This window comes from Oryza glaberrima, chromosome 10 (genome assembly GCF_000147395.1).
Source record: "Oryza glaberrima chromosome 10, OglaRS2, whole genome shotgun sequence".
NCBI classification, from domain to species: Eukaryota; Viridiplantae; Streptophyta; class Magnoliopsida; order Poales; family Poaceae; genus Oryza; species Oryza glaberrima.
The window spans coordinates 16,705,258-16,722,501 of NC_068335.1; the positions used below are offsets into that span (position 1 = coordinate 16,705,258).

The 17,244-nt window shown below is 44.4% G+C and overlaps 3 protein-coding genes across 3 annotated transcripts; all 3 read left to right on the plus strand.

Annotated features, from left to right (window-relative positions):
* Positions 1 to 5,648: 5,648 nt before the first annotated feature.
* Positions 5,649 to 5,927, plus strand: LOC127785914 (uncharacterized). Its single transcript, XM_052313255.1, has one exon. The coding sequence runs from the start codon at positions 5,649 to 5,651 to the stop codon at positions 5,925 to 5,927; it is 279 nt and encodes a 92-aa protein (XP_052169215.1).
* An 811-nt stretch (positions 5,928 to 6,738) lies between these two features.
* Positions 6,739 to 11,663, plus strand: LOC127785640 (peroxisome biogenesis protein 12). Its single transcript, XM_052313041.1, has 10 exons — positions 6,739 to 7,029; positions 8,157 to 8,262; positions 8,395 to 8,543; positions 9,303 to 9,555; positions 9,887 to 9,996; positions 10,260 to 10,334; positions 10,435 to 10,521; positions 10,712 to 10,798; positions 10,979 to 11,116; positions 11,231 to 11,663. Exons 1-10 carry the CDS (start codon positions 6,922 to 6,924, stop codon positions 11,300 to 11,302), a joined length of 1,185 nt encoding a protein of 394 aa, XP_052169001.1. The 5' UTR covers positions 6,739 to 6,921; the 3' UTR covers positions 11,303 to 11,663.
* A 2,494-nt stretch (positions 11,664 to 14,157) lies between these two features.
* Positions 14,158 to 17,238, plus strand: LOC127753103 (eukaryotic translation initiation factor). The gene is made up of 5 exons (XM_052278569.1): positions 14,158 to 14,506; positions 15,477 to 15,645; positions 15,775 to 15,900; positions 16,754 to 16,819; positions 16,938 to 17,238. Exons 1-5 carry the CDS (start codon positions 14,298 to 14,300, stop codon positions 16,986 to 16,988), a joined length of 621 nt encoding a protein of 206 aa, XP_052134529.1. The 5' UTR covers positions 14,158 to 14,297; the 3' UTR covers positions 16,989 to 17,238.
* Positions 17,239 to 17,244: the final 6 nt, after the last annotated feature.

A 17,244-nucleotide genomic window follows, 5' to 3' on the forward strand; every position in this document is an offset into this window, starting at 1 on the left:
ATCGTTTTAAAAGATCGCTGGTTTGCCAATCAGGATCACTCAAAGCATGACGGATACAAAGAACATGGGGCAAGAATGTGTGTGCAGTTGGTGTCCTATGAGCTGATACACCTCTAGTAGCCTCTTCAAAAGCCTTAAGAAATTCACAAATTGATTCAGCATGCAACCATTCTTCATCAGTTGGTAGAAGTTCACAATTTTCAGAGGCATAGCTATTGAGGACAGCCTTGTAAGGCAATATTTCTCTAATCATCTTGAAGGTCGAGTTCCAACGGGTTGGTACATCAAGAGTGAAACCAGATTTTGGAGGAAGACTTTTACTAGAAGCAATTGAATTAAACGCTTGAATGCGTGAGGGTGAATGCTCAATGTACTTTAGGATCTCACGGATCTTATCTATTGCTGCACGAATCACCCTCATCCCATCTTGAACCAACAAATTGAGGATGTGTGCACAACACCTCACATGAAAATGTTTGCCTTCCAAAACCAACTCATCCTTGAGAGTTTTCACTAATTCTTGACAAGCAGCGGTGTTGTTACTAGCATTGTCTAAAGTTAAGGTGAACAGTTTGCTACTAAAGCCCCACTCAGTCAAACACCTCATCATGGCTTCTTCAATTGCAAAGCTAGTGTGTGGATACTTCACAGGCTTCAAACTTATAATTTTCTTTTTCATTTTGAATTCAGCATCAACATAGTGGGCTGTGACAACCATGTATCCTAGGTTTTGATTTGAGGTCCACATGTCCGATGTTAGGCATACACGCGAATCAAGATTCTCTAATTCAGCATGCAATTCTTGTTTCAGCCTATTGTAATAGTTGTAAATCTTGTCGCGGATTGATTGACGACCCACAAGTTTAAAAGTTGGCTGCATGGATGCCATCCAATCATCCAAGTAGGGATCCTCAATTTTATGGAATGGTATCTCAGCATGGATGAAATATTTTATCATCAACTCTTCAGTCTTTTTAGGATCAAACACAAAATTTTCCACGGGTTGTTTCCTAACTGTTGATATAAACCTATTTCTAACTTCACCATCAACTAGTGGACAAGATTCGCAAATATGGTTTATGAGATGGCTAGTTCCTGATTTTCTAGTCGCTGACAACATTAAGCCACAATATTTGCATTGTGCTTTTGGAAGACCATCTATCATGACAAGCTCCTGCTCAAAATGTTCCCACACTTTTGCTCTCTTACGTGTTTGTGAAGGCAGCTCATGACTAGAACTATTGGCAGATGAACTTTCAGAATTTTGCATAGACATGTTTAATAAACCTGTGTTTGACAAGAATAGAAAATTAATATCTACATTTGCTACTTGTGCAGAATTAATATTTACATTTACTACTTGTGCTAAAAACTAGTGAAATGATAAGCATACCCAACAGCAACCTGTTATACACCGTAATCATGCATCTAGCATTTGGGGGCTGGACATGTTTCTTTTCAAAGAACCGTGCATAAATATTCTTGTGCACTTTTTTTTTCACCTTTTGAAACTCCACTAATAACATAATGAATATCAAATCACATCTTTGAACAAGAAAGACAGGCCTCATGTCATGTCAACACATAAAATAGTTAGCTACTTAATACTACAGTGAAAGACAGCCACCTAAATCAACAGATTAGTAGTTATATGGAACTGAATGAACTGACATTCAAAATGTTTTATCCTTTGACCAACAGCTTAAAAGTTTAAGTGCTGGATTTTCTAGATGTGCTCAACAGTCACCATTAAGCAGCAAAAAAGCTGCATGCTTAATAAACATGACTTAGAGGTTGGGACTTGGGAAAGGGTGCAATTGCACTGATATATTATAAACAACCATCTGACAGAATTAATTGCGAATAACAGAACATTGCTGGCAATCAATTTGTGTAATTCCAATTTGTTCAAATCTCCAACATCTTTTTTTTTCTTTTTCAGTAGCATTGCAGTATACCAGAGATCTAGATGACTTCTCAAGGTTAGATGAGACATTGGTACTGCTAATTTGGCAATAGCTTCATAAGTCTTTACCTTTCAAGAGTTAAGACCTAATTATTGTGACTAATCCTGATGTCTGATGGCACACATACTACAATCCAGCAGAGTATGTATCACATGAGACAACTAAGATGGGACACCAGCTGCGGCATTAAACCCAACAGAAACCCACCACTCTTCAGCATCTCCAATCGAACCAACCCACATTATCTAAAAATCGAAACAAAGAAAAAGCACAAAAATAGCCAAGGTACCATACCAGGATGCTCCCAAGAACCACTTCCAAGAACAGTCCCCCCAGCTCACCGAGATCCAAGATGGAGGTCACGCAACCGCAGATCTGCCACCTCCCTGCCCACAGCAAGAACATATATCAGCGGAGCTCGACCAAGCAGAGAGAGAACGCCACTTCAAGAAACATGAAAGATGAGTCACCTTCTTGAGTGAGTCCGGCGACTGTGGCGGCGAACGGCGGTGACGGCGCTCGGCGGTGGCAGCGAACGGCGGTGACGGCACGCGGCGGTGACGGCGCGCGGTTGTGGCGGCGGCGGCGGCAGTGCGCGGCGGCGCACTGTGCACAGGCGCGTGCGGGGAGTGTAGGGTTTGGAGTGAAGTGGGGATAGTTCGGTTTGTTTTGGAGGCTAACCCATGGGCTGAATCCATGGATAGTCTTCACAGGCCAACCCGCATCCACTCCAGCCCAAACCGCAATTCTTCACAGGACAACCCGCTCCAATCCAAAATTAATATCAGCCCATTTGAATCCAACCACCACCATCCAAATCAACATCCAATCCGTTTCGCCCAATAAAATCCAGCCCACTGGCAGGCTTAATTGGATCATGCATACGCATGTTGATGATCATGTCACATTTCACACCTGATCTGTAGCTGCTAGTACAGTCTTCGTCTCTTCGACGCTAACACATGTACTACGCACACTGTATACATCTCCGTACCATCACGTGTTTCACGCGCGTTAACAGTACGTCGCAACACATTCAGCATCTGGCCCCCAGGGAGAAAGAAGAAGCTGCCTGCAGAAATCCACTCTTGCCCGTGCCATTATTGTCATCAGTGGCCGACCACGGCGGGCCAGGCCGGCGGCCGGTGACATTCTCCGAACAATCCGGTCATCGTCGTCGTCGTAGCCAAGTGCGAGCTTTATATAAGCCGCAGGTGGAAGGAGGCGAAGAAACGAGGCCATCGAGTTGCAGACTTGCAGTTAGCTACTCCCTCCGTTTCACAATGTAAGTCATTGTAGTATTTCCCACATTTATATTGATGTTAATGAATCTAGACATATATATCTATCTAGATTCATTAACATCAATATAAATATGGAAAATGCTAAAATGTCTTATATTTTGAAACGGAGGAAGTAGCTATGTTCTGAGTGAGCCGTGAGGAAGAAATTAATTAAGATCCCTGGCAAAGTTGTTGGGAAAGATCCTGGCAATCCGTCTGTCCAGACAGATCAACGGTCTAATCTCGCAAGCCCAGAGTGCGTTTTATCAAAACACGCTGCATCCAAAACAACTTCCTTTACGTCTCCAATTTGGCAAGGAAAATGCACAGATCCAAGAAACCCACCCTCTTTTTCAAGTTGGACATTGCCAAGGCCTTCGACTCGGTCTCATAGGAATACCTGCTAACGCTCCTAGAGAGAATGGGCTTCAGCGCCAAATGGCGCGACTGGGTGGCGTTGATCCTCTCAACCTCCTCCTCTAGAGTCTCTCTAAATGGAATTGAGGGGGAAAGGATCGACCATCGAAGGGGGTTAAGACAGGGGGACCCCCTATCTCCGTACCTGTTCATCCTTGCAATGGACCCTCTGCACAGACTCCTCAAGATAGCAACTGACGAAGGCCACCTAAGCGAGCTAGCGGATCGCAGCGCGCGCTTCAGGTGCTCCCTATATGCTGATGACGCGGCAATCTTCATCAAGCCATCTCGCCAAGATGTGGATAGCCTAATCTTGATCCTAAACGGTTTCGGGGGAGCAACCGGCCTCCAAGTCAACCTACAAAAAAGCTCAGTGCTTCCAATAAGCTGCGACGCGGTTGACCTCGACAAGGTTCTACACAATTTCACCGCCCACGTGGAGTCTTTCCAATGCAGTACCTAGGAATGCCCCTCACTGTAAGCAGACTGTGCAAGGTCCACCTACAATACTTAATTGACCGAATCAAGGCACGACTTGCTAGTTGGAAAAAGAAACTCCTCTCAGCTGGGGGCAGAAGAGAGCTAGTACTCTCAGTACTAAGCTCCATGCCAATCTACGTCATGACAGCGCTCAAGATTCCAAAGCAAATAATCCAAGAAATTGATAAAGCAAGAAGGAAATTTCTTTGGGACGGTGGCGACGAGATCCACGGTGGCAAGTGCAAGGTGAATTGGCAGCGAGTTTGCAGACCGATCAAGTATGGTGGCCTGGGGGTCTCGAACCTTACTAAGATGGGACGGGCCCTCCATTTACGATGGCTGTGGTACGAATGGACCTTCCCAGACAAACCGTGGATTGGTATGCCAACCCCATGTGACGAACAGGACGCCGAGCTCTTTGCAGCATCCACAAAGGTGACCATCGGGGACGGCAGGAAGGCGCTCTTCTGGGAATCCCCTTGGGTATCCAGCTCCCCACTAAAGACAATGGCACCAAACCTCTACCGTCATGCCAGAAGGAAGAAAAGGACTGTTGCAAATGCCCTACAGGACAATAAGTGGATCGATGACATTAGACACAACTTGACATCAGTGCTCGTCACGGAGTTCTTCAAGGTTTTCGAGATACTTTGGGAATCAAACACTACCCTATCCCAAGGTGTCCAAGACAGCATACAATGGAAATGGACACCAACCGGATCCTATACAGCGAAGTCAACCTATCAAATGCAGTTCCTGGGCAGCATCCCATCATTATCGGCAACTGCAGTTTGAAAGTTTTGGGCACCGTCCAGATGCAATTTTTTTGCCTAGCTGCTCCTTCAAAATAGAATATGGACGGCTGATAGGCTGCAGCAGAGGGAGTGGCCAAACAACTACTTCTGCCAACTATGCTTTAGGAACCTAGAGACGGCACACCACCTCTTCTATGAATGCCCGATCACGAGCAATATGAGATGCTATAGCGACAAGGCTGGCTGTCCCCCAACTACGGCTGGTAAATTGGACCAAGACGGCATCCCTTGAGGACTGGTGGACTCAGACTGTTCGTGCAATGACAAAGGAGAAAAGGAAGGGCGTCAAATCAATCCTTACCCTACTATCCTGGGAAATTTGGAAAGAAAGAAATAGTAGGGTATTCAGAAGCATAGAGACTCCGCTGCAGGGAATCATTGACCGAGCGACTGACGAGATCTGGCTTTGGCACGCAGGCAGGGCAAAAAGCCTCCAATGCCTACTACCGAGCAACCATGGAAGTGCAGACGACGTCACGTAATCGACTAATCAAAATCATACGTCTCTTCTAGTAGCTACACCCCACCCACCCTCGTTTTTCTCACTTTCTTTTTTCTTGTAATCTCCTAGCCTTTTTGGCTATTGTACAGTGTTTTCCCCTTCTTTAATACAAATACACCCCGTGGGGTTTAAAATAAAAAGATCCCGCACTGTAGTCTGTATACTGTGGAGCTAGATATAAGAGATGGTGTTTCTGCTGGGGCTTTACGGCGGCGGTGGCAGCCGGAGGAGGACGGCCGCGTCGTCGACGGGCGGCGTGGAGAGGCGGCGGTTGGCAGCGGTGGCGACGGCGCGGCCGGTGAGGCAACTGTACCGGAAGCTGAGGTCAAAGTGGAGGAGCTCGGCGTCGACGCAGCCGGGGAAGAAAGCCGGCGGCGCGGCGAGGTTCGGGTACAGCCTGGAGAGCTACTCCCGCAACTTCGACGACGGCCTCGCTTCTCTGGCTCCTATATCTTATAGTTAGCTAGAGAAACTTCTTCTGCCTCTTGCCACTGCTAGAGTCAGGGGGATCCAAGTCCAATACAAGTTCTGCTAGCACATTTGTGATTTTGTACACATTGTACTATTGTTCATAAGTGCAATGTCTGAGTACTTATCTAGCTGGTCACAAAACTAATGGAGATTTTTACTTTTTAAAAAAAATCTTTAGCTGCAGCTTTCAAGCATCATATTCTCCATTGTTTCGCTTATTAATATGTTTATCCGAAACGCTTATTAGTGAATAAAAAGTTATTTGTAAGTAAAATTTTTATGTATATATTCTTAGTGAATTAAAAACAAATGCTGTAAAATAAACAATAATGAACTAATAAAAATCAAATTTAAAATTAAGTTTTTTTAATCTTAGCTTTATAAGTATAAATATAAGCGAAATAATTACAGAAAACCAAGACAACGGTATCCCGTTGGAACGCGATACCTTCTATGAGATAGTACCGGATACCTGATATCTGTTGTGGTACTAGCTGCATGGTACCTGATACCTGTTACTCGGTACCTGTGATACCTAGGACCTGATACCTGTGATACTCGTGCAAGAGAATAGTTAATATGTCTGTCCCGTTGCAACGGGATCCCGTTTTGTAGTTGCCCTCAAATAATTAATGAGCCCCTTTGTATTTGCATGAACTGGATGTTGCTGAAGAGCCCATCGTTTTCCTGAGAAGGCCCATCGACAGAAGAGCCCATCATCCTCTCTAAGCCCGGCCCATCGTCGCCTCGTGACGTCACCACCCCCGTCCCGTCTCCCTCAAGGCTTCTCTTTTGCGCCTCGCCTCTCCTTTCTCTCCCACACGCACACACACCGCCGTGGACGCCGAGGACTACACTAACCGGCGGCTGCGGCGGCAACTCCGGCGGATCCACCCGCAGCTAGGCCGAGTCGCGCTGCCGGGGAAGAGGCAGCGGGAACCCTAGCCGGCCGAGCCTAGCCCGGAGGAGGAGGAGGAGGAGGCAGGATGCTGTTCCAGGTGGGAGGGCAGGGGGCGCGGCCCACCTTCTTCGAGATGTCGGCCGCGCAGCAGCTGCCGGCCAGCCTCCGCGCCGCGCTCTCCTACTCGCTCGGGGTAAAGTGGATGAACTCGCCTCGCCCCCGCCCCTCTCCTCATCTCCTCCAAATTCGATCCAAATCGCTCGGGATAAGGGTGTTTTGACTTCGTGGCTGTAATTTGGTAAGATGTCTGGGGTTTCTAGGGGGTGATAGAAAATTATAGTGTCACTCGACGATGCTGGCTTCCTGCGCATTGTAGTGGTCTAGCTTGAGGAGTTGGAGATGATTGAATGGTGCGGGCTCTGGGTTGTTGTTTTATTTGTTTCTGTGCCAGATTCTGTTGGTTACTGGTGCAAGCTCGGAGTATAGTTGATCAGTGCTAGTTTTGTATATGCAATTCGCAGTCACAGAAGTTGGTTCTTCTGCTGATGGATATTACAGCTCTTTAGGTTGTTTGGCTAGCTGCACTGAATTGGGTTGATTCATTGGGATCATTGCTATATGTAGTTTTGAGCAAACTTCTTTTAAAGGACATTGAGCTCACATGATGCTGTTCATTTTTCTATACAAATAATATTAAATTGGTTGTTGTATATCACATGTTTAAGAACAAATTGAATGTGACCAAATGATGCAATTAGAATAGCATCCCAACAAACTGAAGGTGAAGTGTTTTGTAGAGCATCTGTGGAACGTATGTAGAAGTATATTACGAAGAAACTCCAATAATAGTGTTAAAAAGTACTAAAAAACAGTGCGCACTGGGCACGAAATAGCCAAGAGGATTACATGCGGAATGGAAGTTTTTGGATTGCCCTACACAAGGTTGGACCTTTACCTAGCACAACATACTGTCAAAAGCATGATACAAATTCTGCTCTATCTGGTTCACAAAGATTCTTGCACATGCAGTTAAGTATGTAATTGCGCTTTGTGATTCTTGCACAGGCAGTTAAGTATGTAATTGCGCTTTTACTACTACCTGTTTGAAAAAAGTGTCTAAACAATGGAGAGCGATAAAGCAGAGTTTAATGTAGTATATGCACCATTTTTAATAAGGGGAAAAACTTGTGACTAGAGGAGTCATTTTTTCAGCTGATGCTTTCTCTAAATTCTTGAACATATCACTTTGTGTGTGTGTTTAATTTTAGTACATCATGCCTCTTAAATAGAGTTCTAACTAACTCATACTATTACTCACAGGTTTTTGCACTAAGACGGCCGTTGTTACATAAAGTTTTAGATTACGAGGATGAATTCTTTGCCTTGTTAATGGCTGTCCTTGAGTCCCATAGTTTGCGAACGACAGGTTTGTCATCACAGAAACATAAGGTTCTTTTGCTGTAAAGGATTTGCTGTGTTCATGACCTTTGTACTAACTTTTCTTTGAGACATCTCAACGCCTCTGTGATTATAACTGTCCAGGTTTTTTTTTTTTCAGATGGTTCTTTTTCGGAGTCATTGTATGGTCTCAGGCGGAGACCTGTTAAGGTTTCAGTAAAGAGAAGTAGTTCTGGTGCAGAATCCAATGATAAAGCCTATGATTCTGTTCTAAGGAAGCGCCAGAAAGTCCTTTCTGTTGTTTTTTTGGTATGATGTCGTTTAGCAGCAAGCAGCTTTAGTGTCAAATATTACTGCTTTTTTTTTTTGGTATTGGCTTTGTTGTTTTCGTGGTAAATACTTTTGAGCTGTTCTGTCTTGCTACTCTGCATATGCAGCTACTATCAAAATCTACGAAAACAGTACCTCTCTCTACCAATTTGATTAAATTGGTTTATCATGACTTCAAGAGTTGAACACCTAGAAACAAATCTAACCCATATGTTAACCTTGTGTGATTTTGCATGGTTCTATTATGTGCCCTGAGCTGCTCTTTTATTAAAGCTGGCCTTGTTTATCAACGTTTTACAACTGACACCAATGCCTAGTCTATTTTTACTATGTACTACTCCAGTATGAATACAGAATGTCCTTTTGCTTTAGTTACAAGCTACGATGCTCTTACTGGATCTCTGTGTTCAGTTATTTTCTTATTGAAAGTTGGTGCAGATTAGAAAAAAAAGTTTCGAGTCTTCAATCTTGCTTTGGTCTATTATCCTTTAATGCGTATTCAGCACCAAAACTTAGTGTAGTTGTTAAATGTATTAGCGATGCTCTTGATGAAGTTGTTATTTTTGGCATTTATGATACAATTTCATGTGCTACCTCAGTGACTCAAGTAAAACGACAAACATATGGATATCACTATCAAAATGCTCATAAAAAATGGGTGTCACATTTTATTTATGTTATGATGAAATTTCTCAGGTTTGGAATATTTTTTTTACGGTGTTCTTAATATGTTTGTAGGTTGTTTTGCCATATTTCAAGTCAAAGCTGCAGTCCATATATAACAAAGAAAGGGAGGCCAGGTTGCAGGCAAGCCTTTGGGGTCAGGGTGATGTTAGATTCGATGAAGCTGACCTTGTTTCAGATCAAGGGGAGACTTCTCAAGCACAAGTCGAGGCTACAACTGGAGAAGTATCAAATATGGCACGTATTAAGAAGAATTTTGCGGCATTAATAGGTGTTTGCTATCCATGGATTCATGCGACCAATGAAGGTTAACTACCCTTATGCCTAGACACCTTGCATAAATCATAAGTGTTCCAGCTTTCTTCTGTATCTATTGATTTTAGACATCTTATTACAAGTGCATTATTCTCAGTTAAAGACCAATAAAGAATGAGATCATTCCAGCAGCCCAGCTTTAGCTTATTTTGTATAACCTACTTTTTATTGTCTTAATCCTTTTGTTTTGCTGTGTGTGGATGTAACTCATGTTTTATACAAATTCAATTACATAGCTGTGCACCGCTGATTTGTTTGTTTCATCAGATGGGCTATACGGTTGCCATAATTTTTACTTATCAGGTCTTAAAATTGATTTGCAGGTCTCTCATTTGCTTACCAGTTGCTGTATTTGTTGGATGGTACTGCATTTTATAGTCCAGCACTGCATGCTCTTGGGCTTCATGTTTGTCGTGCTACAGGACAAGAGCTGGTATTTGATACTTAGTTACTTACTAATTTGTGTCCTTGACTATTGGTTAGCTCAAATATGCAGAAGCCTATTTCTATCCTATTACCTTGATACAAATGCCCTTTTTCTTTCTTATGATTATGATTTCTCCATGCAGACCATTGTCCTTTTTTAAAATCCAAGAAAACATATCAGATATCAAATTGGGTTAAGTTTTCATATTTAGAGATGGTTAGCCTTTATTTTGCTAATTTATTTTCTATTGTTTTTTCTTGAAAAATTAGATGGAATCATCTTCTAGGGTATCAAGAATCAGAAATCGAGAACTTGAGAGACTTCGTGGTCCTCCATGGCTGAAGGTAGTAAAGGATTGTATCACTACTCATATAGTGGATTTGCTCAAGTTTGAGTCATTTAATAATGGCGCATAACACTAATATTTTAATATTATCCCTGCAGACCATGCAAAGGGTGTTACTTAACTGTATGTACACTAGCCTAGATTATGCACAAACTGGTTTGATTGCTGCAGTTTTCTTTTTCAAGGTCAGCTCTCCAATTTCTGCTCTAGGAACCCAAGTTCTTCGTTTGTCTCGGTGGTCAAATTTGTTTTTCCTTGCACACTCTCTTTATCTTTAATCTTCTCAGTTCTCCCTACAATGGATGTAATATGATGAAAAAACATGATCCCCCATCGTGCTTCGCTTAATGTTCTCTATCTCGTGATCTTATCTAGATGATGGAATGGTGGTATCAATCTGCTGAGGAAAGAATGTCAGCTCCGACTGTATATCCCCCACCCCCTCCTCCACCTCTGCCAAAGGTACATGTTATATGCTAGTCAATATATGCAGAAAGCAGTTACCCTTGTCTGAAATCTCAATTTGCAGTAACATGGTGAACAGAACTCTTTGTTTTGCCACTGTGCAGTTGGATATATTTTGTGGTTTAATAGTTCTTTATATGACTACTGTTTGATTTGAGCGTCTACTTCTTTCATCAGGTTGCTAAAGATGGACTTCCCTTGCCCCCTGACAGGACATTGTGCCCCTTATGCTGCCAGAAGCGCAATAACCCTTCTGTTCTTTCTGCTTCTGGTTTTGTATTCTGCTACAGTTGCATTTTTAAGTCAGTCTCCCAGGTAGATTACTGTCACAAAGAAGCTTTCCATTATTATGATCAGAAAGAAGCAACCCACAATCTATTTATCTTAGCCACCAATCAGTCGCTAATTTGATTTTGTTTTGCTCTACAGCATAAAAGGTGCCCCATCACATTGATGCCTGCCACAGTAGAACAAATCAGACGCCTCTTTCATGATTTGTAGTTTGATTAGACAGAACACACTCTTCTCCCCAAAGATCAGGGGAAGCCGGATATACAGAATCGTACTATGCAGCTATTCATTTTTGTTGAACAGACCACAAGGAACTCAGCCCTTCTGACACTCAAGGCATGGCCATCTACTCAAGAACAGTGCTGTTGATTCTTCCCCCGTTAGGAAATTCTATGTTCATACAAAGCTTGTATTCGTTTTCTTCTGTTGAAATCAAAAAAACATGCACAGCTCGAGATTTTGGTACTGATGTGCAATTACTGTACAAATGTCACTTTGACGAGGTGACTGGTTACACAATTTGAGAGGTCCTTGCCCAACTGTATCAAATATGAAAGTCATCGAAAGCTTATGGCTCTGTTCGGGAGGAGGGGTTGGGTTGGGAACCCCTCCTCTCCGGCACGCAAAACGAAGTCTCTATTATTGCATGATTAATTGAGTATTTGCTAATTTTTTTTGAAAAATGGATTAATATAAATTTTTAAAGCAACTTTCGTATAGAAACTTTTTACAAAAAAAACATACCGTTTAGCAGTTTGAAAAGTGTGCGCGCGGAAAACGAGAGAGATGGGTTGGGAACTACTGCTACCGAACGCAGCCATAGATATTTCACTCTCATCTCTCTCAAGGAAAACTTCTTGTGTTTCTGAATCTATCATGATGCTGTGAGCATGATTTGTGGAATTTTGGATGTCATGTGTTTATGATGCTGTGAGCATGATTTGTGGAATTTTGGATGAACCTATGACAGACGTGTTGGGCTGGAACGGCATAACGGTGTGGAAAAAGTACACCGAAGGTCCCTCAACTTGTCATCGAGTTACAAAATTGTCCCCTAACCGCAAAACCAGATATATGACATCCCTCAACTTATAAAACTGTTCACTTTAGGTCCTTCGGTGGTTTTGACCCTGATTTTATCTGACGTGGCGGCTGAGTCAGTGTGGGACCCACGTGGGCCTCACATGGTCAGGGTGTCCACATCAACACCTTATCTCTTTCCCCTCTTCTCTCCCTTCTTTCTCTCACTTCTCTGTGCAGGGGCGTAGGTTGGTTGACGGAGCGACGCGGGAGACGAGGGCGGCGGCGGGGTGGGGCGAGGCGGGACTGCTCACTGCACCAAAAGGGCGGGCAGAACAAGCGAAGCGGCAGCGTCGGCGGGCGAGCGCGGCGCGGGGGGAGGAAGAACCCGAACTAGCTTAGGAAGGGGCGGACCCGGGAAAGGGCGGGGCGAAGCGGGACTGCTCACTGCACCAAAAGGGCGGGCAGAACAAGCGAAGCGGCGGCGGCGGCAGGCGAGCGCAGCGCGGGGGGAGGAAGAACCCGAACTAGCTTAGGAAGGGGCGGCGTCGGCAGGCGAGCGCACCGGGGGGGGAGGAAGAACCCGAACTAGCTTAGGAAGGGGGGAAGGAAGAACCCGAACTAGCTTAGGAAGGGACGGCGGCGGCAGGTGAGCGCAGCGGGGGGTGGGGGGGTGGGGGGAGGAAGAACCCGAGGCGCACCGGGAAGAATTTCCCGGTCAGTCACCCATCCCAAAATTGCTCCAGGCCATGCACACTTAACCTCAGAGTTTTTTCGAGATCGGCTTCCGGAAAAGAGGTTGCAACTTGTTGATGAGTATTCTATTAATCCTATTAAGACCTGAGCCGGGATATCACATTCTCACCCCCTTAAGATACCGACGTCCTCGTCGGTCAACCCAGGCCAGGAACGTCCCCTATTAGCACCACGTATATGCAGACATTTTTCGGCGCACATACGTCATGCCATACGACCACATCGTGGATCATCCCGTATGCACTGTATGCCCGCGTGCATATTCATATATACGTATAGCTACAAGAGTCGGCTCTGATACCATATGTGACGCCCCACACTACATCTGGCAGCTTTCCTAGGACATAGACTGCCCTCACAGACCAACACGTGCATATTCATATATACGTATAGCTACAAGAGTCGGCTCTGATACCATATGTGACGCCCCACACTACATCTGGCAGCTTTCCTAGGACATAGACTGCCCTCACAGACCAACACTAGTCTTTTCTGCACACTTTGTCCTCACTCATGTGCACTCGGGAAGAATTTTCCGGTCGGTCACCCATCCCGAAATTGCTCTAGGTTAAGAAGAATTTCTCGGTCGGTCACCCATCCCAAAATTGCTCTAGGCCAAGCACGCTTAATCTCAGAGTTTTTTCGAGATCGGCTTCCGGAAAAGAAGTTGCAAGATATGAGTATTCTATTAATCCTATTAAGCCTTGAGCCGGGATATCACATCCTCCCCCCGCCGCCCGCGTGCCGCTCCTTTCCCCACCGCCCACGCGCCGCTCCTTCCCCTACCGCCCGCAGCTCCTCTCCCTGTCGCCTGCGCGCCGCTCCCCCAGCGTTGCCGCCTTGCATTGTTGATCTCGCTGAGAAGAGAGAGAGAGATGAGGAAGGGAGAGAAGAGGGGAAAAAAGAGAGGAGGCTGATGTGGCCACGCTGACATGTGGGTCCCACGCTGACTCAGCCGCCACGTCGGATAAAACCGAGGTCAAAACCACCGAAGGACCTAAAACGAATGGTTTAGTTAAGGGATACCCGATATCTGGTTTTGCGGTTGGGAGACGATTTTGTAACTCGATGACAAGTTGAGGGACCTTCGGTGCACATGAGGCCCATTTTATTTGTGTCGGGAATGGGTTTCGTTTCACGTGAGGCCCATCTATATGGGCCACAAGGAGACTGCGATGTACTTGCGTCCCGTTATAAACGGGCCGGACCGGGCCTCTAGTGGCATCGTGGGGTCGTAGCCCAGGTGAAAACGCAGCACATCTCCCTCGCCAACGCGGCCATATCCAGAAGCCGAAACCTTCTTCCCCTTCTCCTTCTCTTTCCCCTCGGCGGCGGCGGCGGCTTCTCTCTTCTCTTCTCTCTCTCGCATCGCCTACTCGTTCGTTTTCCCTCGAGGAGAAGCAGAGGCGGCGGCGGCGGCGGAGCGGACATGGCTGAGGTGGAGGCAGCGCCGATTGCGGCGGCGGAGACCCCGGAGGTGGCGGCGGCGGAGGGAGCGGCGGCGGCGAAGGCGCCGCACAAGCTGCATAGGCAGTGGGCGTTCTGGTACGACATCCAGTCCAAGCCCAAGCCCGGCGCCGCGTGGGGGACCTCGCTCCGCAAGGCCTACACCTTCGACACCGTCGAGGAGTTCTGGGGGTACGTGCCGATGAAGCGCCCTAAGCCCTTGCCCGATCCGTTTCCCGGTCTTCGGATCTGATCTACTTTCTGTGTTTTGATCCTGTCTGGTAGCTCATATGCTTGATTTAGTGGCTATGCTGTGGGTATTTCTGGTGGTGTAGATCGGGGGTTCTGATTATTCCCATGCGAGCACAATCTAGAATGATTAGAGGGTACTTCGGTTAGTTTTTTTTTTTCGCTGATATGTTTGTTGATGCTATCGTTGGCTGCAGTTTTCGTCAGATCTAATTACTACAATGCATCGATGCTGATTACTTTGGAGCTGATTTTAAGTGTAGGCTGCATCGTGGATTACTGATGTTTAGGGATTGTCTGGATGCTTGTTTCCCGAAGTGCAACCCTGGTCGTTTGTTGTGACTTATAAACAACAATTGTCCCCTCCCGCATAGTCGTAACAACTGATTTTGAATGTTCAGATTTCTCTACGGCTTTGTATTGCTGAACCAGCTGTTGATAGACTAGAATGTTTAAGATTTCTCGAAGGCCTCGTATTGCTGAACCAGCTGTTGATAGAGTTGTCTTATTTCCATACATGCTGCATGGAGTATATTTTCTAGCTTCTTTTATGGATGTTCCGGGACTTTTAATGTGGTTAAATGTACAAGGGTAGCAATTATACAACATATGAACACAACTATCATTGTTGTTTATTTATTATTCAAGCTTGCATGCGACTTTTTTTTTTGTGTCTAAAGATAAGAAAAATAGTTATACCTTTTGAGACTTACAACTAGAATGACATTCAATATTGTGGGCACATGGAGGCGTAGGTATTAATTACTCTGTTGTATTTTTTCTATGTTTTGGCAAGTTCTTACTGTAGGTATTCCTGCCTATTATCGGATACTTTTGAATTTGATTGTCCTTTTATCCTATATGTGCAGGCATGATCTTCCTTTCATTTAAATCCCCTTATTTCTTGCTGCAGCTTGTATGATCAGATTTTCCGTCCAAGCAAGGTGACAGTAAATGCTGATTTTCATTTATTCAAGGCTGGTGTAGAACCAAAGTGGGAAGACCCAGAGTGTGCAAATGGGGGCAAATGGACTGTGCCATGTAGCAGGAAGACCACCCTTGAGAACATGTGGCTTGAAACGGTACATTTCCTCTAAAATCATTGCTTAGTTTGGTCGGAGGCTCTGAAGTGCTTTGGATATAACATCTGTTGCTTGACCTATCTTCTAAAGTTTCTATCATTTCTGCTGACAAACTTTTCGAACATGCAGCTGATGGCTCTGATTGGAGAGCAGTTTGATGAAAGTGAGGAAATTTGTGGAGTTGTTGCTAGTGTCCGCCAGAGAGGAGACAAGCTTGCATTGTGGACTAGGACTGCCAGCAATGAAGCCGTTCAGGTTGGTTTTTTGAAAAATACTGTAGTATAACAATATGAGTGTATTTGCTCATATGTTTGATGTAGCAAGCAATTTAATCTGTAGTACATTGTTTTCCCACCACCTCTATAGTCAACATTAAACACGTTGTTCAAAGCTGCCATGTTCTCTTTAGTATTATGTTCATCAAATTTGTCCACTTCACTAATTTTGCTCAATTTATTTGGGATACAGTTGACAAGTATTTGATGGTAGGCTAGACTTTACATTTTGTTTGCTTTTCTGAGTTCCATATCTTATTTGATACCATTTATCTGCTTGTTTTATTGGAACAATTTATTTCTGTCTTGAGTAGAGAACTATTTTGTTTGATTTGAGTTTCAGTCAATTTAAGCTATGCTTGATAAAGCCTATTGTGTGAGCTAAATCCCTATTAGGTAATTTGATGCCGTGTCAAAGAGACTCAAGACTCTTAAAGTCATCTGGTGCCCACATCATGCAATACTATTGATGGTTGATGCATCCATTATGATTGCCATCTATTGTGTTTCTGATATAGTGATATATTGCATTGGTATGATAACAAAAACATAAACACAACATCAATGCTGGTTTGCATTGATGAGCACCATAATAGTACTAAAACGTTTCACATTTTGCAATGAAGCAATCGCTTTGTAATTCCCTAACTCATCAACCATCCTGTCTCTTTTTTCTGCACTTCATAAATTTTTCATTGTTACCACAGGCCTGTGCATTCAAAGGACATCTCTATATGTGTTTTTTTTTGAGATTTGAGCATTACCTTTTGAAACATGGCTTCAACCATAGACCAATGATAACTAGAGAAAACTAACATGCCTTTGCTTTGCAGGTAAACATTGGCAAGAAATGGAAGGAGATTGTTGACTACAATGATAAGATGGTCTACAGCTTCCATGTATGTGTTTAGACTATTTTTGTTGTCTCAATAACATATTATTTTTTAGTCACCTGTAGAATAGATCAAATACGTCCATAGCTCATTCTATTTGGATGGTGCTTCAACTTCAATGCAGGATGACGCCAAGAGGGAGAAACCAAGCAGAGGTGGACGGTACAACGTGTAAGTCACCGCAAAACGTTGCAGCTTGGATAGTGGCCATCGAGTGGTGTGCCGATACCGGCGCCTGTTCTTTACAGCCTCAGCTAGTGTTGTTGTCCGAGGCAATTTTTCCGACCTATTGTGTTGCTTTCCTCTCTGATAGCTTATGGTAAAAGATACAAAGATGTTGAGGAGTTTGTACGCCACTTAATTTTGCTCGTAACATACTTTGACAATCAAGAGGAGCCATGGCATTGCGATCTGCTTACACGGCATATTCT